At 45.0% G+C, this 25112-nt stretch overlaps 1 protein-coding gene across 1 annotated transcript in view; it reads right to left on the minus strand.

Annotated features, from left to right (window-relative positions):
* LOC119892289 (zinc finger SWIM domain-containing protein 6) overlaps positions 1-25112 on the minus strand; it is a 44292-nt gene that overhangs the window by 15902 nt on the left and 3278 nt on the right. Inside the window, exons 2-3 of the mRNA XM_038704485.1 lie at positions 4352-4708; positions 2160-2308 (exon numbers count right to left, since the gene is read on the minus strand). Coding sequence (XP_038560413.1) covers positions 2160-2308; positions 4352-4708 — 506 coding nt within the window. The remainder of the gene's footprint in view (positions 1-2159; positions 2309-4351; positions 4709-25112) is intronic.

Genomic DNA, 25112 nt, shown 5'->3' on the forward strand with positions numbered 1-25112 from the left:
GATAGAGAGAAGGAACACACAAAGACACACCAAACTTAGGGACACAACCTACAGAACTACATTGGACTACAACCACAAAACAAAATGACAGCTGCACAAGCATTTGCACATTGAAAAATGCTAATCTGGGTTTATCAATTAGAAAAACAAGTGAGCACCAAACTAATTCAAGCTGTTTTTATGCTTTTGTTTTCCTTTTGTATCTTTTTATTGTTTTTAGAAATTTATAATTATTTAATAATGCATTTATTAGTAATTCAACATAAAGTTTTTTATGGTTATGGTACACTGAATCCTTTAATATCTAGTGTGTGTGTGTGATCTGTTGATATAGGTGGTGAGCTGCTGCATACAATTGTCCTTACAGTGATAAATAAAGTTGTATTGAATTGAATGGAAGGGGAAAAAAGTCTTCACATCATGCACAGTTCGACATACCTGAGACGGCACTTTCAAACTATTTTTGACCAACATTCTCAGAAAGGACATATCTACTTGCTAGGCTTATATCTATTTTCACAGTTACTGTATGTCAGTGTTCCAGACTGGGCAGCGGTTTGTTTTACTTAGAGGGCAGTGTCCAACAATTAACTTCCAACGCCAAATCAAGTTTGTCTTTAATTGGTACGAACTGTCAAAATTGAGAACATGCAGGTGGAACTGCTAATGTTCGCTCAAATCAGGTGACATGAGACCTCTCACACTGTCCTTGCGTCTGTTTATTTTTTTGTAAAATCTTGGAAGCTCAAGTACCATTCAAACTGTTTTTTATGAAATATTCTTCAAAACTCACAGGTCACAGAGAAAATCCATTACATAAATAGAACTACAAGGCACTTAAATGTCAAATATTTTCGGTATTTAGATTTTTTAAATAAATAAAGAAAAAACTGTCAGTGTTTATTGTAGTTATTCATAAAAAGGCAAAATCCAGCTCTGAAAATCCAGAATACTGCATGAAAAACTGATTTTTTCCATTTGCAATGCAAGCACTGACTTGTTTAACCATTTCTTTTTTCACTTTATGGTGCATAACCAGCAGCAGAGTTTTCTATTTATTTTCTCTTCACTTTCTCTCACTGGAAGATTTTTGGAGCTGTGCTAATCGCAACAGGGACCCGTTTATTGTAAACGATGATGGTCAGCATGTTCTAGAAGCAGGAAACACAACCACTCTCTTGTAAATATAAAATAGTTTAAACTCATCTGCTACTCTTAAAGGATTCTGGGTATTTTTTTCTGTGAAAAGCAGTGAAAACAGTGATTCTTAACTGTACTACACACACGCACACAAAACCCATGGACGTGATTCACGTGCGTGTGCACAAATGATGTGTGCTCTTTGTCTTTCTGGCAAGATGAGTGACAACATATATTCACAAACACCCTCCAAGAAAAAGCCACAGACACAGGAACACTTGTAGACACAAATCCATATACAGTACGTGTGTGTGTTTGTCATTTAAGGGCAGCTCAGTGTACGTATGAATGTGTAAGTGACTCTCAACGTGGGTGTACGTATGGACAAGCGAATATGTGGCTGTCAGTGGGGGGCTGTGGTGAAAAAGGATATAACAGGCATCAAAGAGCATGAAGCAGAGAGACATTCTAAAAGCCGGGCAGGGTGGATGATAATGGCCTTGGCTTGCAGTCTTTACATAGCACATAGCACATTAATGCTGGCCCAGCTCTGCCACTGTAATACCAGGCATCAGAGAGAACCACACATCTCTCATGTAATCGTTTAAACGAGGGTCCAGAGTAGTATATAGTGCAAGCTTTTCCTCTTTCTACTGCTCTTTCTCTCTCTTTATCCAACTCTTCCTTTCTGCAATTAGCTCTAGCTAAGAGGCAGCATGCCTTTTAATGTCAGCATGCCTTTTAATGTATGTGCCAATATATGCAAGTTGTTTTTCCTGGGATCACTTTGAGCAACTTTTCATAAGGGAATAGAAGAGAATGCAAGTGCACTAGAGAGGGGGAGAAAATATTCATTAACAGCAAGCAGAGGGAAGGATTGAGGCAAGAGCACGTAAAGGGAGAGAGGTGAAACCTACACAAGCAGGATGAACTGTGTGCTTGTGGTCGTGGTTGGTATGTGCTGTATCCGTGTTGTTATGTTCTGTATGTGGTCAAATGAATGTCGCTGGCTTCCTGACCTTGCTGAAGAGCAGGTTGAGCTGCTTGCCCGAGCCGTGGTATCCTCCCTGGGACAGGAAGAGCTTGACTTGCTCCTGAACCTGCTCCTCATCCAGATGCCAGCAGTTTTCATCGTCCACGCTGGCTCCTGCTGTGGGGTCTGGGGCCCCTATACACACACACAGACACATACATATATGTTAGGCCATTGTATTTCTATTCATACATTATTTCTTGTCCTGATAAGACAATTAATCCTCAGTTAATTAATTTAAACCCCATTCTAACCTTAACAAAAAGACCAACCATTAACTCTTAATGTGTGTAGAAGAAGACCGGCAAAATGTCTCAGCTTCAGAGGACTTAATTCCATTTTCTGCATCTATTTGTTTGTGTCCTCAGACGCTTCTACATACTGGAACACAAGCAAATACATAGCCACTATTGAGGGGCAACATATATACAAAGTACATTGAAACAATCTATTAGTTAATCAACAGAAAATTAATTGGCAACTATTAGTTTTAGTTTCTTGAAGCAAAAATGCCAAACATCCTCTGATTCCAGCTTCTCGTTTGCTTATTTTCTTTGTCGCATGTGATAGTAAGCTGAATATCTTTAGGTTTAAGAGCGTTAGTCGGACAAAGCAAGCAACGTCACCCTGGGCAAGAAATGGTGACCATTTTTAACATTAGCCGTCAGTTTAATCAATAATGAAAATTATCGTTAGCTGCAGCCCTAATGCGATGTTACTTCTGATGCGTAATCGAACACTCACTATGTGCAGTAACACGCTACATTCACAAATGTAATTGAAACAATTACTTCCTAGGCTGCTCGCACACGCACACAGAAAAGACAGCTAAGCTCTCTAACTTACAACAAAAATGTAGGAAACACCAGACAAGGTATTTTTAGCAGGTCAGAAATGTGTTAATATGTTGGTACTGTTAACCCGGGACGCATGCAGTGACAGTACCTATAGTATAGTTTTTCACATCTGAATATCGAGAGATACTGGCTTGTATGGAAGAGAAAATCTACGTTTGCAGCTGACACCTCAGCAAACTTACTCTCATGTAGTCTACCTTCTTCCATAACACCCAAGTTATTTTGCACTGTGTCCGAGTATATTTTCCAAAGCAGCCCAAAGCAAAAATAAAAAAATTATCTATTCCTCATCACAGAAAGCAATATTAACATCCCTTCATTAGGCTGAAACACTGACACATTGTGTTGCTGTTTCAACAATGCAACACATTGATTCTGTAATACCAGAATATGAGGACAGTACAGTGTGCCTGTTTCTTAATTCCTCAAAACTACTGTAATGTTGTTTCCTAGAATAAAAAAAATAAATTACTATAATTCTGAAAAAGCTTAAAAGTAAACACAATTTTCAATTTCAGTTTTCAAACACCTAAAAATTGAGGCCCAAAAGGATGAAATGAACAGGAGTAATTCCGTCTGATGCTTTAATCCAAACGTTTTAGTTTTACAGACTTATTGATGGAAACGTGACAAATCAATATGCTGTCAAAAAAAACCTCTTCATCACAGCACTCTTGTGATGAAGATCTCTCGCTCTTGTTCTCCGAGTTACATATTTATTTCTGTCCTCCATTCCCGGAAGTCTCTACTTCTGGTGTACTTTATCTCTCTATTCTTTTCATTTTCAAGTGTCTTCAAAATCCTGACTCCAAGTTTGATTCCTGTATGCCTCTAATTCGGATTTACAAACCAGTCTGACTATAACACATGCAAGCTTTTTCATGCTGTTCCCCGTTTTCACTGGTTTCTCTTTCCTTGTGTTTCTTGCCCTTCAGTTTCCAGAGAATACAGTATCGATAACAAGAGATATGCACCTTTCTTTATCTGTCTGCTAACCTCTTCGTCTCTGTATCGTTCGCGCTCTCTCTCTCTCTCTCACACACACAGGTAAATAGCAGTCTATAGTGTCGATTAGAGGCACACAGTCCCTCCTTTACTGCCTGGATCTCACTAATGAGGAACATTGATCCTGCCGCACTTTACCTTCATCACGCAGTCAATACACGGATGCATATGGAAGCAGGAATACACAAATGTGCGCTCACACACACACACACACACACACACACACACACACACACACACACACACCCCCCTGCATGATCTCGTGGTCATAAACATGCCCTTCTCCACACTCACTGACACACACACTTTCCCTCACCGTGGACCTGGTTGATCTCCGAGTTCTGCGACAGAATCTCGTCGGCCAGTTTCTGCGCAGTAGGCAACACTTCGGTGTGGTGGACTGAAATCAGATACTGGACGAACTTCTGCAGCTGGTCTCTACTCATCTGAAACAGGGTCTCTGAGATGGGCAGGTGCAGTTTGACCTGCTCGGGCTTCCGTACTCTGTAAAGCGACAGTGCCACTACATGGGCGCAGTAGAAGATGTCTTTGTTGCCACAGGTGCATGTTACCGCTGTGATTTTGCAGCGGTCGAAGCTGACGCTGACGCTGCAAACAAGCTCCGGGGATGAGGGTGTGGCGGGGTCCGTCACTGTGCCGCTGAGATGGAAACCTAAAAAAGAATGAGAAAGGAAAAGAGAAAATCGATTATCAAGAAATATGTTTTAAATGTATGTCGAGATATCCTTCCGTCAGTCCTCCCGACTCCAGCTTTCCTTTAGAGCTGAAATTATTAGTAAATCAACAGAAAATTTTGATGGTTGATCAATAATTGAATAATTTCTCAAGCAAAAATGCTAACATTTCCCTAGTTCCAGCTTTTCAAATATGACATTTCTTTCTTTAACTGAATATCTTTGGAGGGCCCTGTGAACTTGTGAGCATCACTTTCCACTATTTTCTGACATTTAATAGAGCAAACGATGAATGGACTTATCAAAATAATAATTGCGAGACTAATCGATAGTGAAAACAATCGTTGGTCGCAGCCCTACTTAACATAATTCCTTTCTTTTACTCGTTTACTAATAAACAAATACAGCCATTTTTAGTTATTGCGTTTCAACCGAAGCAACTTTGATTGTTAATACACAATCAGAGGTTTAACCAATCACCGTTAAGTAAGACAGAGATAAAATCAGGCATCTATCGTCTCCATGCAGAGCCACACCTGGAAGTTTTGCCGAAACATCTATTAAATGAGAACTGGATGACTTGCTCAACTCATTGAAGCTGCCCTTTAGTAAATTGCATTATTGAGTGAATCTCTTTAAGACTAAACACACTCAGGATGGAGATGAACAGCTAAATGAAACAGACTCAGTTGGCCAGAGTCACCTGCAAAAGGCCCAATGTTCTCTTATCATACAAGCATGATCAGGACCAGCTGCAGTCCAGTGTTAGGCTCATTTACTCTCACTCAGTCAGTCATGACAGAAACCTAGATGCAGGAACTCAGATCGGAGATCCACTGCAAGAGGAATTGAGACAGAGATGAGGAAGTGAGCCATGAGTGCGGCTGTTACGATATGAATTATACAGCCTCTTGTTTGAATATAATGTTTGATCTTATCTTGACTGCGCTATCCGGAGGCGCGGCTAGTCATTATGCAAGGATGAATATGAATGAGCAGGGCGGGGTCCCCGGCAGTGGTCTAAAACACACACTGATGAGCATATAAAAGAGAGGCACACTGAGCCGCAGCGTGAGATCATGCATTTATTAATAATGGGAGTGGTTAGGAGAGACGGAGAGTAGCTTATGAATGCATTTATGTGCTCAGGAGAGATCTCTGAAATGCATGTGTGGACCAGGCAAAGACATACATATCTCAAATATGTTTATCAAAGGGCTGAGCACTTGCATCGCTGTGATATCAAGCATGTATTAACACAAATATCAAAGCGTTTTCTGGGCCTCCATGTTAGGTAGGAAGGAAGGGGCAGGAGTTGAATATTTCATAGGATAAAGATGGAAGAGGGGTGTGGGGTACACAAGCAAGCTGAACAGAGGTCAGGTCAAAGTAGCTCTTCTTCCCTCTTGATGGTTATGGGGTTGCACGAAGAATGCATGTGAATAAGACGGAAAATAGAGAATGAAGTAAACTGGGTCACAACCCTTGCCTATAGTGTCAGGACAGACAAAAAAATAAAATAAGGTGGTTATAGGGGCCTTATATTTCTCCTCTCTTAGACGGAAGCCCACCACAATTCTATCAATCCATAATGCTCCATTAGCAAGGATACAGCTAACTTGCAATATTGCAAGAGCATCAAAACAGAAATAACAATGTTTTGTTATTGTATTGAAGCACTAAGAACCGCACATGTCTAACAGTGCAGGAGTGCAGAACATTGCCATGGAGATATGCTTTTTCCATTCTGAAAGCCAGCTGGCAGAGGAAGTACATGTTCGTTAACAGTATCCACAGAAGAGGGGTGTGGATCGAATATGGAAGCCACTTGCATCTGGAATGATCAAAGCCTATACGTCTACGGCTGTGTGTGTGTGTGTGTGTGTGTGTGTGTGTGTGTGTGTGTGTGTGTAAATGAGTGAGTGAGTGAGTGAGTGACATACTGAGTCACGCTTAAACGAGACAAAAAGGTTTACACAGTATAGCTGGTTGTAGAATGGAGAGCTCACTTATTTAGCTGTGTAACAACATGCAATGGCTTTTAATACCATTGTGTGTGTGCGCGTGTGTGCACGTGTGTGTGACACAAGCTTATGTTTCAAGTGTGGCCCCTGGTCCATAGAGGGGGGATAGAAAAAGAGAACATCAAAAACATGTGGGGCTGAGAGGGAGCTCAAAGAAAAATCAACCTCTGATACAAACACACTCTCTCTTGTACACACACACACACACACACACACACACACACACACACACACACACAGTCGTAAAAGCAGCTGCACTTTCTTTTGCAAATATTTTTCTTTTTCCCATGGGGAAAATTATCGGGGATACTTTTTTTTCAAATTCAAAACACATGGAGTTTGAAAAAACGAAATAGTGACAAATGACTTATCCTTGTTCGAAAGCAAAAGTCTGTTGCGTTTCCCCCCTGCTTTAATGGACACTCTCACTCACTCGCCTTCCAAGCCCTTTTCATGCATGCCTCCCTCCATCCACATTCCCACAGCTCTTTCTCTCTCACTCTCTGACAGATGGGTAGGTAATGAGTTTCGCCTTTCCCTGTCCAATCGTCTGGGCACCAAAAACTGCCCCCTACGCCAAAAATGCCCTTTTAATTTAGCCAAGCACTGAGTACAGGGGTATTACTGTTTAGGTACACACGCACACATGCATGCACGCACACAGACACACACACACACACACACACCTCCCATGACTCCTGGTTGGGTGGGTATGAAACCTTCAATGTCTCATGTGCTAGCTATTAAAGAGCCTGGTTTCCCCCTCACCCAGTCCACCCAGCTCCCCTCCCTGAGTGGTGCTCAGGGCTCTTTTCTGTGCATGTTCAAGAGGCCAGGGTTGGCTTTCAAAGTAACCATGGCGGCCATTTTTAGAACAAGGCCTCTGTGAGGTTGCCCTAGAAACCCCTTCTGACCGCCCTGGTGAAATCACACTTGGCCCAAAGAGCTGTGTAAGGCAGCAAGAACAGTGTGTGAAAGAGTGAGCGAGAGCTAGCGTATGTATATATATGTTGAAATCCCACAAAAGGACTGCAGACCACCCACACACTTGGGGGGACCCACATCAAAGCATTCCCCCAAATAGTCCTTCGCCCTAACTTTCTCTCTCGTTTTGAAGTTCTATAAGTGCCGATAAGCCAGCATGCGCTCTCTTGACCAGCTAGGGCCACTTCTGTCTATTCAACAACAAGGGGCCCCAGAAATACCGGACTCCTGCTCTTATTTCAGGGAGGAAAAGCACAGACTGAGACCTGCAACTTGTGATGGAAGAATGCCACCTTTATAGGCTCCATATAAAACAGGATTTAGATTCCCACATGAAGGCAGGCGGCAGGTATCGGGGCCGGGCCTGAAAGGTTTGCTTGCCTAAGCACAAAAGTGCTCAGTGTTCCAAAATCACTGGGGTAAATTAGATTGAGCAACATACATATATTTCCGCAATCAAATTAAGATTCCAAGTCAATGGAGAAAATTCTGGCTCAGCAGTGGGAAGGTCATTAAGTTTATTGGCTGGATTGGGTCATGAATGACTGTCACCTAAATCTAATATGGCACCATGCAGTTCAGACGGCGCTCATCCATTGCATTTGTGTGTGTGTGTTCGTGTGTGTGTGTGTGTGTGTGTGTGTGTGTGTGTGTGTGTGTGTGAGATTCTGAACACATGATTGATTTCAGCACAAGAAAGAAGATGAAACAAATGGGCTAGTGTGAAAGCAAAGAGGGACGAACAGAGAAAGCAAATAGATATTTAGGGCCATTCGCCTGCGCCGATTCACTTTAGCCTTGCACATTAATCAAATTACCTCATGAGCTGCAGACAGACAAAGACCAACACCTAAATCCGACTCTGCCCTTTCCAGAGCTTCTCTCATCCAGAGGGGACCACCTGCAGGAGTTGGAGCTTTAATGTGGGATCCTACTCTATGTAGACCAAAGATAGCATGCTAAAACCTCACAGAGACAAGGCTACTGGACTGGAATCCAATCCGTTTGGTTGGATTGAACTTAGAGGCCCTGCTGAAAGGAGATCTGAACCCCAACGGAAGGAAAGCAAGGCTCTGTTGCAGGTTGAGGAAGGGTCGAGAATTGTTGGGCAACCCCCACCTCTAACGCCACCTCATCCCACCCACAGCTAGGAGCATTTCCTTCATTGCGGTTTCTTGAACTGGCCCAATTAATAAGGCTACAAAGACAAACACAAGGCCTTTCAGCATCTTAGAGGGTTAGTCTGTGTGAGTAACAATGAGAACATGCCTGTGTGGTCCTATAAGGAAGCACCCATACAGAGACTATAAACGGAGATCAATGCTGTTCTGCAGGAGACCTTGCTCTAGGCATGTGTGTGTGTGTCCTAGGTGTGGGACGGGCTGGAATAACACAGCTGAGCTCCAAGGGGCGGCCATATTTATGCCTCAATCCCTCTGGTAGACCAAAAAGCCTTTTTCTCCCCGGGTGTGTTTTCATCACCCGCACATCAACACACACACACACACACACACACACGCATGCGTGCACCAACATTCATATACTATCACACAGTCTGCATGCTTATCCCAACAGACACAAATGAGCATAAATTAATGTTTTGAGATATTCTATGAATTTCAATGCTTTTACTTCCGCTTGAGATTCTGACAGCAAAATCTGCATGCTAATCATAGGGATGGGGGAGAGAATATCTGTGTGTGTGTGTGTGTGTGTGTGTGTGTGTGTGTGCGCGCATGTGTGTGTGTGTGTGTGCATTGACGGCTGTGTGGGTGATTGGAGTTGTCATCAGCTGGCGGTTGAAATGACAGTCGACTACTGGGCTGCTGCCACTTAGTTGCCATGCGGTACATCAGGAATGACTTGCAATTTTCTAACTATCACTTTCAAAATGGATTCTAATTTTGCTGGATTGGGCCTGTCAGGCAGAGCTGGTGTTACTGCTCTGCTGACTGATCCCAAAGGTTGGCGTTCAGAAGGCTGACCATTACAGAAAGACAGCGAAGCCTCTGTTCTGGGATGTGATCGACACATGTGATCGAGACAAAAAGGATACAGTGATGAGAAAATTAGTAGTGGCAGATGCAACAAACCTGAAAATTCAGGAGGTAAATCTTTGTACCTTTTTTGAGGAACTTGCTGGGGCAAGATTTCGTTAAAGAAATAGTTTGACATTTTGGGAAATAAGCAATCGCATTCTTGCCAAGAGTTAGATGAGAAGATTGATAACACTGTCATGTCTTTACAACAACTATGAAGCTGGAGCCAGTAGCTGGTTAGCTTAGCTTAGGGGCTAGCTGTTTCCCCCTGTTTCCAATAATAATGCTAAGCTGAGCTAAGCTAAGCTAACTGGCTGCTGGTAGTAGCTTCATATTCACTGTACAAATACAAGTGGTATCAATCGTCTCATCTAACTCTCAACTAGAAAGCAAATATACGTCAATATAGCTACACACCATAATGTCACAGCTCTTGATAATATCAAAAAGATGACAGCATTGTCCAATGCAGCTACTGCAACCAAATCAGCAGAAAACATTTGCAATATGTTTTTGGTTGTATAAAACGTATCTTATCTTTGTCCTACTTAACTATTTAACACTTTAGTCTAAAATTACTATAATGTGTCATTTCAGAATGGCACCTATGTGGTATTGAGTGAACTGTTCCTTTTGCCACTATTCAACAAATCTCTGTCACTGGAGAAGCCAGTAGCCAGCTAATTCCGTCTCCTGGCTGTACATTAACTATACATTATCCCAATCCATGTGCAAGGTTCATTAGTGTGAATGAAATTACAGCTGGCTGGAAATGAATGTGTGTAATTAGCAGCGGTCTGTCCCAGTAGAGCCACGCTAAGCTATAGACGGAGGTAATGGGATCCATTGAAAAGCCATTGTCTGCCACTTCACGGTTTGAATATCTTTCTAATGACAAACCCATACAGTCGAGACATTATAGTGCTAGCGTCCTTCTTCCTATGTAGGAGGCGAGTCTGGGTCGAGATGAGCCAGTCTGTTTCAGTTAAGAAGACTGTACATCGTAAAAAGAATAAGCTAAGAATATGGTGACACATGATTTTCATTGCTGCTGGAATGTGTTTGTGAAGTGTATGCCGTGTTTGTTAGGCCATACACATAATTTACATGGAGAAAGCATGCCACATTGACATTTGCACTGACTGTCAGAATTGATTACAGATGTGTTTATCTTGCTTAATTTGAACTTTGGCCTATGGATCCTTTTGTGACTTTTTGATAAAACAGCTTTCAGAAATGCGCCTTGACATCAAAGCTCAAGAACAAATAAAAGGTAAAAGCAGAACAAAATGTAGCAAAAGGATTCTGTAAAGCTGGAACAGTACAAAAAAGCCACTACTGTGGAAACTAACATGGCTGAAAGTAAAGAGAATTAATTAGCATATGAAAATAACTGGGCACTAACAGCACTGGACTGGAAACTACAGCATGACTGTGTGTGGACATGTGCGAGAATGTGTGAGCTTTTAGGTTCACTTGCCCACGCCAGGAAATAACCTTACAGTCTTTACCCTTCCCATTTCGTTTGGAAAGTCACCCAACACACTCAACCACACACACACACACACACACACACACTACCCCACCCTTTGACACACACTCATGATGCCTTCATGCATGCACGCATACTGGCTTCAGTGACTCCCTGCAGCCAACCTCCTTCTGCTCACAAACAGCCCCTCCTCTTTCCTTTTTCTCTCTCCAATATCTCCTCCCCTGTTCCCCCCTCCCATGACACACACACACACACACACACACACACACACACACACACACACACACACACACACACACAACGTTGCCTAGCCCTAAGCTGACCCGTTGTGTGTACTGACGTCACACACTAGACAAGGGGAGGAATCATTCCAGACAGACACGCACACACACACACGTGCACACACACACACACACAAACACACACACACAGGCCCCAGCCGAGGGGGAAGCTGCATTCCAGCACAGGCACACAGACACACAAACACACATCACCACGCCTGGCGGTGGGAAGCATGGGGAGCGCTCAGCTGTAGCGGGGAGGTGGGGAAGAGGGCCAGGGGAGGCGAAGGGGGGAGTTTCAGAGGAGGGAGGAGGGAGTGATGGCTCTGAGCCAGTGTTCCTCTGAGCTCAGCACTTCCCCTTTCAGCTCCAGCCAGCCGCCAGTTTGCGTAACGCAGCCCTGCCGGCTCGTGCTTAACCCCTTCCTTCCTGGAGTCACTGAGGTCACACCCACTGTTCTCTGTTTCGGCGGTGTATGCCACATCCTGCCGTAAACCCGCCCCTGCCCAACATCCCCCTGGCTCAGGCGGTCTCATTGTAGCACTGAGCACACAGGCCCACTACTCATACTTCCATATTATTACCTGACACAGATGGAAGCAGATATACACACACGCACACAAACACCACAAAGATATAATACATTTACCAGGAAAAAACCTTTTACAAGCCACTTTCTGTTCTCATTGTAGTGGCTGAACAAATCTACCCACTGTATATGTTTGTCTTTCTTCTAACATACAATAAACATTATAAATAAATCTAAATAGGTAGGTAGCCTGTCTGAGAGTGACCTGAATCAACGACAGCGACATCTCTCTTTAAGGCAGACAACACAAAAGCACTGCAGCCACACCCATTAATTAACAATTACCAAGCAATTAATAACTGCCACAGATGAATACGCAGCTCACACACTAACCAATTTAAGACAGATTTGCTTGGATTATGAAATTACAAAGAGCAGTATGTGCACTATGTGCAGTATGTGGGCATTGTATCTATTCAGCTGTATATCCATTGACCTTCCAAGAGCTTATGTAGGCCAAAGTGTCCACTCTACCCGCTGAGATGTGAGGCCTCATACATCAGACATGGCGCCTTCCCCCCTAAAAAAATCACAATGAAAAGTGTCATAGCTCACACTAACCGCAGCAGACACAGTCCACAGCAGAGGGATGAGCAGGGGAGAGGAGGGAGGGAGAGAGTGAAGGAGGAGGGGAGGTTCTCTCACATTTAATATCACTTGACACGCGTCACCCAGCATCTCTCAAACAGCCGCTGAGCCTGTGTCAAAGCCATAGCCTCGTCGAAGATGCTGCGCATGCGTATACAAGGCGCACCTTGTACACACACGAACACAAAACAAAGACAAATATCTCAGCCACCTGGCGCCGTGATCGACGGGCTGCTGCAGAGAACGGGAATAACCGGGATGAAGACAAGTGAGGGAGAGAGGAGAGAGGGAGAAGGGGGAGAGAGGGGGTGCAAGAGAAAGGTTGAATATGTCTCTGCTGAATCGTGGTGGTCGATTCTCTTGCCTGCGGGCTATTCCTGTAAATATTGACGTTGATGTTAGGACCACTCTCTTAAGGATAAGCTATAAAGCAAGGGGGTTAGATTTACTCGGTGCAAACTGTAAGCATCTGAAAACACACGCTACGCTCGGCCTTCTCAGAGGGTGTTGAGGGGAAACGGTGAGAGACTTTTACGGACTTTTAGAGCTGCAACCACATGAGGGAACTGAGCCCTCTCAGTAGGTTTACAGCTCGCTCCTCTCTCTCCCTCTCTAGATGGTTTAGATTTCCACTCTCAAGCTAAAAGCAGGCAGCTGACATCAAAACCTTCAGAGAGACCCCTATTTCCCAGAAACAGCTCTCGTTTCATGTAAATAGTGGCCTTTCATGGCTGCATTGAGATAAATTGCACCCTGCTGGACAAGATGGAGAAAATGTTCACCCCGATGCCTCTTTTGTTTATTTCTGTATGTGTTGCCATGACAACACATGTCTGCCCCAGTGCGAGTGTTTGTGTACGTGTGTGTTTGCATTCATGGGTTGTATCTGTGGGGGCACACAACTTGCATACATGTGGGCAAACACTGACGAGCACACAGGAAAGCAGGCGAGTCCACACACACACAGAAACAAAAAACACAAATGCCTCTCTCATTCTTTTGCAAACACACAAACACACACACGCTTGCAAAGAATAATACCTGAGCATGACCAAAACACTGAATCAGGTTAGACTTGCTTCCAACTACCATGTCCTCGTGGGAGGCTACAGGCAGAAACGTTTATTACTAATCATCCTCACGTTAAAAAGGGCAAAACTAATCCAACTATGACAAGACCTTTTCCAAAACCCACTAGAGGATCGTATGTGTCTGGTCAACTGGAATTAATCTGCTAGTGGGATGCAATGATGCTTGAATTCATTATAATACAAGTGGGTTAAAGAGGCCAATCCTCCTATGGGACCACCACTGCTCCACAGACCGTAGTCTCTATCCATCTAACTTTTAAAGAAATTGCTGTGATTACTCAAAACTATCTTCACATTGTTTGAGCAAATTTGCTCAAATTAGCATTTTCATAGATGACGGACGAACAATCATATCTGTATGCAATTACGCTGATTATGTCTCTTCAGAGACTTGGGAAGTGAAGGACTATGTCACCTCTGAGGCCACATGAAACAAAGGCCAACTGCTTTGTTTATATTTTACCACGTGTCTGTACTTTGGGATCCTCATTATGTTCATTTGGGATGCCAGGGTGCCGAAGGAGGCTATGACAGGGGTTTAATGGGGGAATCAAGGGAGATGTAGGGCACAACTGAGGGTACACGCCCAGCGCCATAGCAAACGTAAAGGGGGCCAAGGGTCTGCATATTAATCCTAAGGGTAGAAAAGAATGTGTGTGTGTGTGTGTGTGTGTGTGTGTGAGTGACTGAGTGAGTGAGTGAGTGAGAGAGAGAGAATCCCCTCCCGTGGGCAAGTCAGCATTCACCCATGAAGTAGGTCAGTGAAATTTGCCCAAATTAGGTCAGTGGCAGTCAATCGGTGCCATCCTGGACAAGAGAAAGAATAACAGCGAAAGAGAAAGAGAAAGAGAGAGAGAGATATGTTAAGAGAGCAGAACCAAGCGGCTTACTTCATCTTAGCTTTTGCACTTAGTTAATTACTGTTGCGCTTGTCCATACAACACACACACACACACACAAAAAAGCAGATAGTTCTTTACAACTTCAATTGGTCACTTTTTCTGTACTCAAACATCCCTGGTATCAGAATCAGTGCGCATCAAAAGCCTGTTTTGATTGAAAATGCTTTTGAAAAGCAGTCCGATTTGGTTAGAGCGCTTAGGTCTGATTATTTAGCACCCCTCCTCCTCACTCTAGCCCCTCTAGCTGTTTGGATGGTAGCTTCTTTGTCATCTGCCTCTGTTTCACCGGGCTTTTTCCCTCCCTATTATGAAGAATCCACATCGGGAGAGAGGTTGTTGTGCGTTGTTGGCAATAAACGGCGGAACACAGGAACGTTTGAAGTCGGTGGCACGTTGTGATTTGCTTTCATCGTCCCGCATCTGTCAGTCAACATGAGAAAATGTGACTCCAAAGGAAACTTTTTCTGCTCCCCCCCCGCCAATTTCCTCTCCACACATACACAGGCACACAAAACCAAAACAAAACAACAAAAAATGACAACAAAGACAGCAAGAATGACAAAGACTGTATTGGGCATTAGACAGACAAGGAGTGGGCTGAATAATAATCTGTGAGGAATTGCGAGGTGTTCTGATGTCACTTCAACTGGTGCAGACTAACTGCTTCTTCCTGCCTGGGCTTCCTTGGCCCACTTCCACACAAAGGGAACATCTGCGTGTGTGTGTGTGTGTGTGTGTGTGTGTGTGTGTGCGTCCCACTATAGCTGTGGGGTGCTCTCTGAACTTTATTCTGTCAGCCGTCTGTCGCTCATCTCAGTGCAGTTGGGTGACAGAGAGGAGGAAGAGCATTGACAGGTGTCTTCTGAGGGCAACGTCTGTTCTGGAGAGTGGTGGCGGAACCTGGGCCTGCACCTAATCACACAAGCCTACAGCCTCGCTCTGACAGCCACAGAGGTTGGAGAGAGGGGGGACAAAGGCTCCATTCCCAGGGCAGCGATCAAACTCGAGCCCCCGGCTTGCCTGGAGATGTGACAAGGCCCACATCCTCTTTCGCTGCTTTTCCCCATCCTCCCCCTGCTGCCAATCATGTGTCATATGCTTCACACTCTCGCACGATGCGCGCGTTTGTGTGCTGAGCGTATGTGTTTGTGCTTGGGCTGAGCCTGTCTATACAAGTTAAAGAGACTTACAGACATGAGCGTCGAGGAGACAAAGAGACACACGAGGATACAAAGAGCTTCGCAGGAAGTGCTGAGCCAGAGAGACGACCGAATGTACAAGCCGAACGTGGCTTGGAGTAAGGCGAGCCACAATGAGTTACAGTGACTAACGTTACTAGCCAGAGAAAGAAAGATGCCTGGCTAGAGAAGCTGGGTATAGGAGCCAGAGAACTGAACTGCAGCCAACCTGGATGAGGCGTCAGTCCAGATAAGTTGGGACAGTACCAGGGGCCCAGCTACAGCCCGTCAGAGCGGTGTGGAGGGAGGAGGGGGAGCAAGTGAATTAGCAAGAAATACAGAGTGAAAAAAAACAGCAAAGGAGAAAGAGAAAGAGAGGGCAGGCTTATGGGCAAAACAGAGAGAGAGAAAGAAAGGGGTTTTGAGGCTTTTCAGCCTGGGCTGGTGGGATGGAGGGGGATGGTTGGAGGGAACCGCTGAGAGTCAGGCAGAGCTGGAGCCGAGGCACAGAGGCAGGGCCAGGGCTGAGCTGGGGCTGCTGAGAGAGGAGCCAGGGCTAGAGGCCAGAGGAGGGAGGGAGGGATGGAGGGAAGGGGGCTGAGAATAGGAGGAGGCTGTGGCAGAGCTGGAGATGGGGCCAGGGCCAGAGCCAGGGGCCCCAGCTTTAGATTTAGTCAGCTGTTCCCTTGGCCAGCAGCTGGAAGGACGTAGGGAGAGAACGGGAGGGGAGGTAGCAGGGGAAGACGGTGCAGAGACTTCGGGGGGAGAATTTTAACAGAGAAACGGAAAAGTGAGAAGAGATGGGGTGAGAAAGTAAAAAAAATAGCACGTCGGGAGAGAAAGAAGAGAGGAGGGGGAGAGGGTAGCAGTGGAGGTTTGGAAAGAGGACAGTGGAAAAGCCATTAGATTCCTATGAGGGAGAAAACAGCGCTGAGAGCAGACACACTGACAGAAGGTGGTTAAGGCTCACTGGCTTCGCAACCACTCTTCCCTTCCTCCCTCGTTTGGTCCTCCCGCTCCCTTATTCCTCTCTTCCCTCCCTCCACGCATCCCTACATCTTCCTCCTCTCCTCCCATCACTGGTGCGCTATTCTCTGGCTACCTCCTCAACCAGTTGTGCTTCAGCAACAGCCTTGCTATTCATTACACACGACCTGCAGGCATGACCCTAAACACACACTGAGAACCCAAACAGGTGCCCACACACACACACACACACACACACACACACACACACGACTGAAGGGGGAAGGTACACAGGGAGTGTAGACAGAAGGGCCGAAGTGAGAATAGAGAGCTCTCTGTGGCTGCCTGAGAAGCACTGCAGGAGGAAGAACAAGGAAAGAGGGACGGAAAGAAGAGAACAAATTGAGAGGAGGAGGGGAAAAAACGATGTAATTAAAGCAGAGCGCGTATATGCTTTGTTTCCATAAAAGTGGTGAAATGAGATTTGGAATAGGGGAGCGAAGGGCGAGGGTTTGCCATGGGGCAAGCAGCCACTGCTAGCAAAGCACTTTATGGCCTATTATATTCCATTCAGATGGACCAGGCGTCTGGGATAAAAGCATTTAGTCTGTGTGTTAGTGAGTGACTCAGCACTTCACCAGCCTTCACAGGTGGACCCCCCCCCCCCCCCCCAACTACACAATGCATATCAATGAAGTGGCCCACTCTATGCATATGGTTCACTCACTCCCACACCTTTCCCTTCTCCTCCTCCCTCTACCTACGCCACATTTTTCCTCCTCAACCTTTCGCACCTCATTGTGGAAACACTCTTAGCTGGACTGAAGTAATTCCACCTGCTCTTCTATAGAAAAGAGTTGATCGGGGCGTTTTCCAATAAAGCAGGAAATAGGAGGAGGTGGGGTGAATGAATGGGGAGTGGTGCGCTCCGTAAATAAACAAAACATCTGACAAATGCGTCCCTTCGCACATTTCTTGCATTGCCATTCTTAAAATCGACCTTTCTTCCAAATTAGGGGGAGACATTTCTGTGCAAGGCTGGAATAGCAGCCGGCCCACCTCTTCTCCTCCTATTCCCTCCCTTTAGTGTTCAGACAGTAGACAGTCAACCCCGCACTCCACCACCACGTTCTTCAATTGCTTTCTCTCCATCACTCTCTTGTCTCTGTACGGCTCTCCCTCCACCCATCTGCCCTTTCCTCTTCGTTCTATCTCTACGCCTCTCTATCCCATTCCTCTCCTCCCCTTGGTGGTGGTTAATGGCACAGGGATCCAGCATGGAATATAGATCAGTGCGAGATGGATGGGGCACCAGGAGCTCCGGCCAGTCCCGTAAGTCCCAGACCAAAGATTAACTAAATATTAGCTGACAGGAAGAGAGAGAGGCAGGGACACAGCTGCAGCTGCTAGTGCCACTGCCAGCAGAACAAACGACAGAGACTGTTTTTAACCCCCTTTGCTCTCAGGAGAGGGAGAGACACATGCAATAAAACGCACAAGAGATGCAAAAAAATACACAACGCATCGGGGTATACATACTGCTGTGCACGCGTACACACATGCTATCAGAGGCACCCTGGGAGAAGAGGTCCACTAATCACATTCTCTCCTCCCCCTCTCTGCCCTGCCAAGGCGGATGGTGGGGGGGGGGAGGAATAAATCTTTATTAGGCGATGTGTCCCTGCTTTATCGATCGATTCGCTCCTTCCCTCCCCCCACCTCTCCACCCCCACTTTTTCTCTCCCCTCCTTTTGTTATTTTAGGCGTGTGTCTGCCATCCAGTCCAATTGAGTCAGGCTGTACATCAGAGAGGACCATTACCCATGTCTCCCTGGGCTGGCGTGTCACTGGCTGTGAGGGGGGTAGGAGGTGAGGTGATGTAGCCACCCAGGAGGGACAACTAGCCAACTAACAGTTAGCCAGACAGCCAGGCAGACAGAGAGACAGCCAGATAGTAGGTTTTGGGCAAGAATGCAGACAGACAGGGTGGCATTAACACACCGTGGCAGACAGTCATCCTCAACAATGCCAAGTAACAACAATGGCAGATCTGTACCTACACTCAAGTCCTGTATGCTTCTATGATCACAGCATGGCATAGGCACAACCTGATACATTGTGCTAATTTCCCACTAGCCACTGATCATAAATAGCTAGTCACAGTTTTTGTCTGGCAAAGGCTTACAGCAAAAGGATGTACCCCCAAATTCCCAGATTCAAACAAAGCAGCTACAGTGCTCTATAAAAACATAGGGCTGGGTGTGGTTTCAAAAATGTCATTACTAATGCTGATACCCCGGTTTTAGTGCAGACATGAAAGTAATACTTTTCCCCCCCAATACCTTACTTTGAGAAATAAAGGCATGTTTTCTACAAAATACCCTTTTTTCAAACAAAAAAGTTCTCAGATGTTCAATATTGTCTAAACACAAGAAGCCCTACAAGTACTTTGTCTAGATAAAAATGGTAAACTAAGAATAACAACAAAATAATACAAACGCATTTCGTCCCCAAACAACCAAAAAAGTACTGAGGTTCAATATCAAGCCTGAGTAAAAGATTTGATCCTGTGACTTGACACAGTCATCGAGCAAGACACTGAGCACTGAACTGCTCACTGAGTGCATCAGCTCACTGACTATAAAAAGCAATGATACCAGATGAATTTCTGAAGGGCAGAGCATGCCGAACCCTGAAAAGGTTTCTAGGATGTTTCTCAAAACATCAGGGTGAACATCATTTATAAACTTCAGAGAAAGACATCACAGCAAATAGGCCAAGTCCTGTTCCTCTCCCAATCCTAGACAGTGGTAAACAGAGAGCTTCTAAATGTAGAAACAGCGATAGCCCCTGAGGTCTGGATGTACACTGCTAGCACTGAGCAAAGCACAGAGAGTAGGAGCTAGCTAGCCAGCTAGCCAGCTAGCCTTCCTTTGGGAGTTCAGACACAGGAAACACTATGGAAACACACTGTATCTAGATAGGGGCAGTGTAAATAAGATATGAGTTTCTATTGCCTGGCTTGGGAAATCAAACTGGAAAACTGAGAAGGGGAGAAAAAGAGACCATGAGAGCTTTTAAACACAAGGAAGGAATGCATGAAAGAGGAGGAGGATAGGCACAGGTATGGATTGATTAGGAGCAGAAGGAAAAAAACAAGCAAGCGAGGAAATGAGCAAGAAAGGAAAAGAAGAAGAAAAGAACTCCTTCAAGATAAAACTCTTTAGAGGGGCAAACTAAATTCCACAGTCAGTTGAAAGCCTTGCCCTCCTTCCCTTTGAATCTCTCTCATTCTCTTTCTTTGTCTGTCTCTCCGTCTCTCATGCCTGGAGAGCCTTTCTAGCTCTATTCAGCTCTGCCACAGTGCAGTGAATGCATGTCTCACATGCCACACAGCCACGACATCGTTGGACCAGGCACAGCCAGAGGCACCTCACACTCTCAGGACCTTCTCTTCTGCATAGCTCACACGGCACTTCAGCCTGCCGGGCAAGAAGAGACAAGGGGGTAAACTCCCCCTCTCAATCCGGCTCAGATTCTCGATTGTTCCACAAAAGGGCAAAAAAAAGAAAGACAAAAGACTGGGCATATACTTTGTCCCCTCTCAGACTGATCTCTCAGGTGAGAAATTGCTTATTGGAACATGCAAAAGACACATCTACACACTCGAGCAAGCAATCTTTCCCTTTGGTCAGGTGCTGTTTATTGGAAAACAATAATGTCAGCAAGGGCCTGTCTTTCAAGCAGAGCAATCGGTCACCGGAGGGACAATCTGACCAGATTGACCTTTGACTTTAGTAAATCCCTGGGGGTCAAGTGAAGAGGTCAACATTGGGCCAGCTCAATGCTGGGGGAGGGACCAGTTGATGAGTTTACACCTCTTTCGTGGGTTTCTGTATGTGAGTGTGATAGGGGTCAGCGACAGGTAAACCCTCATCCTCTGCTGTTGTTTATTCTAAGGCGCCTAGTCCCTGGCACCACAAGACCAAGTGTGTCTCCTAAAGCATGTGCACAGGCAAGTATGTGTGCGTGCAAGAGTGGAAATGAGAGAGGGTGGGAATGGTGACAGATGGGAATGTCATCCACCCTCTTATCATTAACATGCCTCACCTTTATTCAGCCTGACACACATAGCCATAAACACACTCATTGAGCCATTAACACAAAAAGTCAAACATGCACATACTCGTATTCACACAGAGATAAAAACGGGCTGAAAGAATCTAGCTTTACTTACAATCCTGTGTAAGTATTTGGTGGGAGGTACGTTTGTCCAGGAAGCAGCTTGAAGGCGTAAATCCGTACTATTCTCTCAATCCAGCAATCATTTTAAATAAAGTTAGTTTGTCACAGCATCCTTGTGGCTTCTTTTTGGCATGCAGGGGCTATGGTAAAAGTTAGTAATGTAGACAAAGCACTACGAGCCAAAGTTATACCCTTCAGTTTTGTCTGGGATAGACAGAAAATAATTGCCCTTAATCTGGGACAACAGCAGGTAACTTTCTACTCTCTAAGCATACAGTGATTATGTGCACACACAAAATCATTTGTAGCCTTTGGGCTGATCCGAAGCTATTTGGCTTCTGGGGAGAAACAGCTGTTGACCAAACTGCACAGAGAGGCTCTGTTCTGTGACAACAGTGAAAGCATGTGTAGTCTTTAACATGTATTCTCAAACTTATGTAGGCTAGTAAATGAACACACACACACACACACACACACACGGTATACACACATTGAACCTTCCACTGCAGTAAGCAGAGTCTTGGACTGCTTTGTGCTTATTTCAGCAGCCCATTGGTGCAAAGAGGAATTCATTAAAAAGAAAAAAAGTGAAAGGGAGCATCAGATAGGAGAACGCTGAGTGCTGCATTCCCCTGTTGTTATTATTGCCAAATCGAAGAGAGAAGGGCGGCTGGTAATAAAAGTCATTAAATGAAATAGAAAAAACAGGCTTTAATAGGGCCTTGTCGTTGTGGATTTAGTAGCCTTTCTATCGCCTGCTCCCTCTGCCGTTCCCTGTGCTGACAGAGAGGAGAGGGGCAGGGGCTCTGTGGAAGGAGCACTGGATTCCTAGACAGAGTCAGCCAGCCGAGGAGCTGTGCTGACGCACACCCAGCAGCCACAGTCTGGGACAGGAGACAAGTCAAGCTGGAACGGGGACTGGGGCAGACGTTAGAAAGCTCATGCTGGAACTTTATTACGTTAGCTGGTTTATTTTAACTGGGGCAATGCCGACCTTGTACACTGAGCGCCTCTGAAAATGAGTGAGTATTAGCATGTAGGGACATTTTGAAACATGGTCTTTGAGTGTGGCAGATGCAAGGTGGCTAGTGTTGGAACAGGGAATGGTCATTTAAGAGGGACAGGAAGGAAACAGCTATGTCTGGGACCAGGAATGGGACTGGGAGGGGGAGGCTGGCTCCAGTCAGGTGGAAGGACTGGAAATAAGGCAGACACAGCTAGCTTGATATGTCTAGTGGTACATCTTGGGTACAGTCTTGGAAATGTGAAGAGCAGGAGACCGTTATGGCTGGGTGTAGACGATGGAACACGGCTGGCTAGAGGAAGTTATGGTCTGTGGTGGGAATAATCTATCTAGAGGCACATCTGAGTCTGGGACTGGGGTTGGTTAGTTTGGAGTTGGGGCTGTAACAACCACTGGGACTTTCTGGATACTTCTGATGTGCTGGGAGAACGACAGAGCTAGCAAAAGAAACAGTGGTCATCTATTACTCAATGGGTACAGCAAGGCAATATCAAGTTTTGCTTTATGGGTTCAGTCCTTCTGGGGGCCACCCAGACTGAAAACTAACTTACTGTCTGCAAGTAATCGAAGGCGGAAACTGAGCCTGTGCTGAAACTCATTATGAGTAGAATGAAAGTAATTATCACGTAAACACATTTCAGATGTACAGTGATGCTTACTCTAACTTCATCGTACATGGAAGATTTTCTATGCAGTAAGAAATAAACAAAAAATTTGTTAATCCGGGTATTATCTAACACTAAGCAACATTACATAGCAAACCATGGTGACATTAAACTGAAAACATACAAAATGTATACACATTTCACAATATTTTGCCGAACATCTGACTACACAAAGACTAAGGGCTAAGCTAATGTGTTTCCATTACGCGACAGCTGAAACGTATCCCATCTTTTTTTCCTATTCAACCAACCTATTATGACAAAGGCTAGGAATCTGCTTCTCTCAGTCTCTCAGATACACAAAGTCAGAGAGCACTTTCGCTGAAGACTCTTCACATGGATGCGGTTGCTGCCCCTCTCTCTCTCCCTCTTGGACAGCCATTTGTTTACACTAGCTCTGGGCTCAGCCATGTTTCCATGACGATACAAGCCCAGGGATAGTCACATGGCTGGGGGCAGACCTGAGGCACCGGATCCAGGATCACGGCTCCTTCAACAGTCTCACCTCAGAGCTTGGTCAAAAAAATTACATCTGATTATCTGACTTTAAGGTTTATTCTCCCAGATTCCTCAGAAAGAACCTCGACTTTTGTTGAGCCTCTTTACAAGATACCGGTTTCACATACACAACCAGCGTATTTAGAAGCGTTCCGTCTCTCTCCATCTTTGGTGGTAGGTATGTGGGCCCATTCTCGATGGGCATTGTAAAAAGATAAAGGAACTCTCTAACCTAACAGGAAAATAAAACCAGATCCACCCACATGAAAAGAAACAGCCCACACACAAACAAGAAGAATAAGCCCTCACCCACCAAAAATCCAGCTCAGCCTGATAGCGTCTCGCAGACAACATGCTCATGCAAGATTTAAGTTTGGCATCTTAAATTCTGCACCTTCGTGGACAAAATGCTTGAAATGTCTATGTGGGTTCCTCAAGAAGCCCTTTGAAAAGGCTTGTGAATTCTCAGTTCAAAAAAAAAAAGCGCAGAGTACAAAAATGTTTGTGTGTGCGTGAGAGTGTTCTTGCACAAACATGCTCAATTTTATTCCACCTTTGTAAGTGGTACAGATTTCTCCTTGGCACTTTGGCTTACTGCTTTGTCATACTAACAATAACCTACCAGTGTGTGCAAATATTCTGTGTTGATTTATCAGCCCCTTTGTTTTGTGGGTGTTGTCCGTGTCTATGCATTATATTGTTGTAAATTGTGTGTGACATAGGCGCTGTTCTGCCTGAATGCTAAGCACGGCACGTGATTTAAAGTCAATAGGAAGTGACATATGGCTCTACACCTCCTGTATTCACACACCTAGAGTGCGCTTTAGGAGAGTCTGGGTTTATGATTTTCACCATCTGTGTTACAAAAAAAGGGAACAGGTTAAAAAACAGGGAACCACCGGCCCGGTTGTTATTTCACTGTTTCATTGACATCATGACAAAAAGAAGGTGAGAGAGAGTAGATGACGCAGAAACCTAATTAAGATTCTCCAGAGCGTGAACAAATTAACCTGAGTTATGAGCATGCAGAAGCACAAGACACACACAGCAATTCGTCCTCCGAAATAGGTGGAGCATAGGAGGATGACATTCACACTCAAACAGGCAAGACTGCCATGGACATTCAGTGATATTTTAGGGTATCTAGTCCAACAACACCACCATGGAAAATACACCAAAAATAGGCTACAGGACATGCATATCTGCTTTCATTCTTATTGAATTTAAAACAGCCTCAACAAAGTATCCACCTTATCACTCAGATTTGGGGCATCAGCATGATAAAATGACACAAATTAGCCTAACAAGGAGAGCTGGATAAATAGGCTGTAGCATGTAGCCTAGGCTAATGACATTGCAGAGAGCGACATATGCCAGGCATCAGTATGTCACTCCACGGGGACATGGGGCTTACGGTAACAGGATAGTAAGAGTGAGGTGGTGTGTGCGTGTGTGTGTGCGGTGGGGGTTATGTTTTTTTTTTACCTCCTGGCACAATGCCCTGGAGGCAGACGGGGGGAAGAGGCGGGGTAGTTAGAAATACAGGGATGAGGGGTCAAAGGGAGGAGGAGCGGGACAGTACATGTCATAAATGAATGAGAAGAGAGAGGATGAACTTGACCCAGACTAGAGGACTAAAACAGGAAGGAGGGTAATGAAGTGCAAACATGCTTTGTCATGCCATGTTAGAGCCATAGGATTAGAATTCTATAATTAGAGGACGGGGCACCATAATACTAGCCTTCCTTTCAGCATGATGAGCTGCCGAGTCTAAATTACACAAGGGGGCTGGAGAACAGATGCTGTGATCAGA

Source organism: Micropterus salmoides, unplaced genomic scaffold, assembly GCF_014851395.1.
Source record: "Micropterus salmoides isolate LMB-PRFRI ecotype aquatic unplaced genomic scaffold, ASM1485139v1 Ms_hic_scaffold_7, whole genome shotgun sequence".
Classification (NCBI taxonomy): Eukaryota; Metazoa; Chordata; class Actinopteri; order Centrarchiformes; family Centrarchidae; genus Micropterus; species Micropterus salmoides.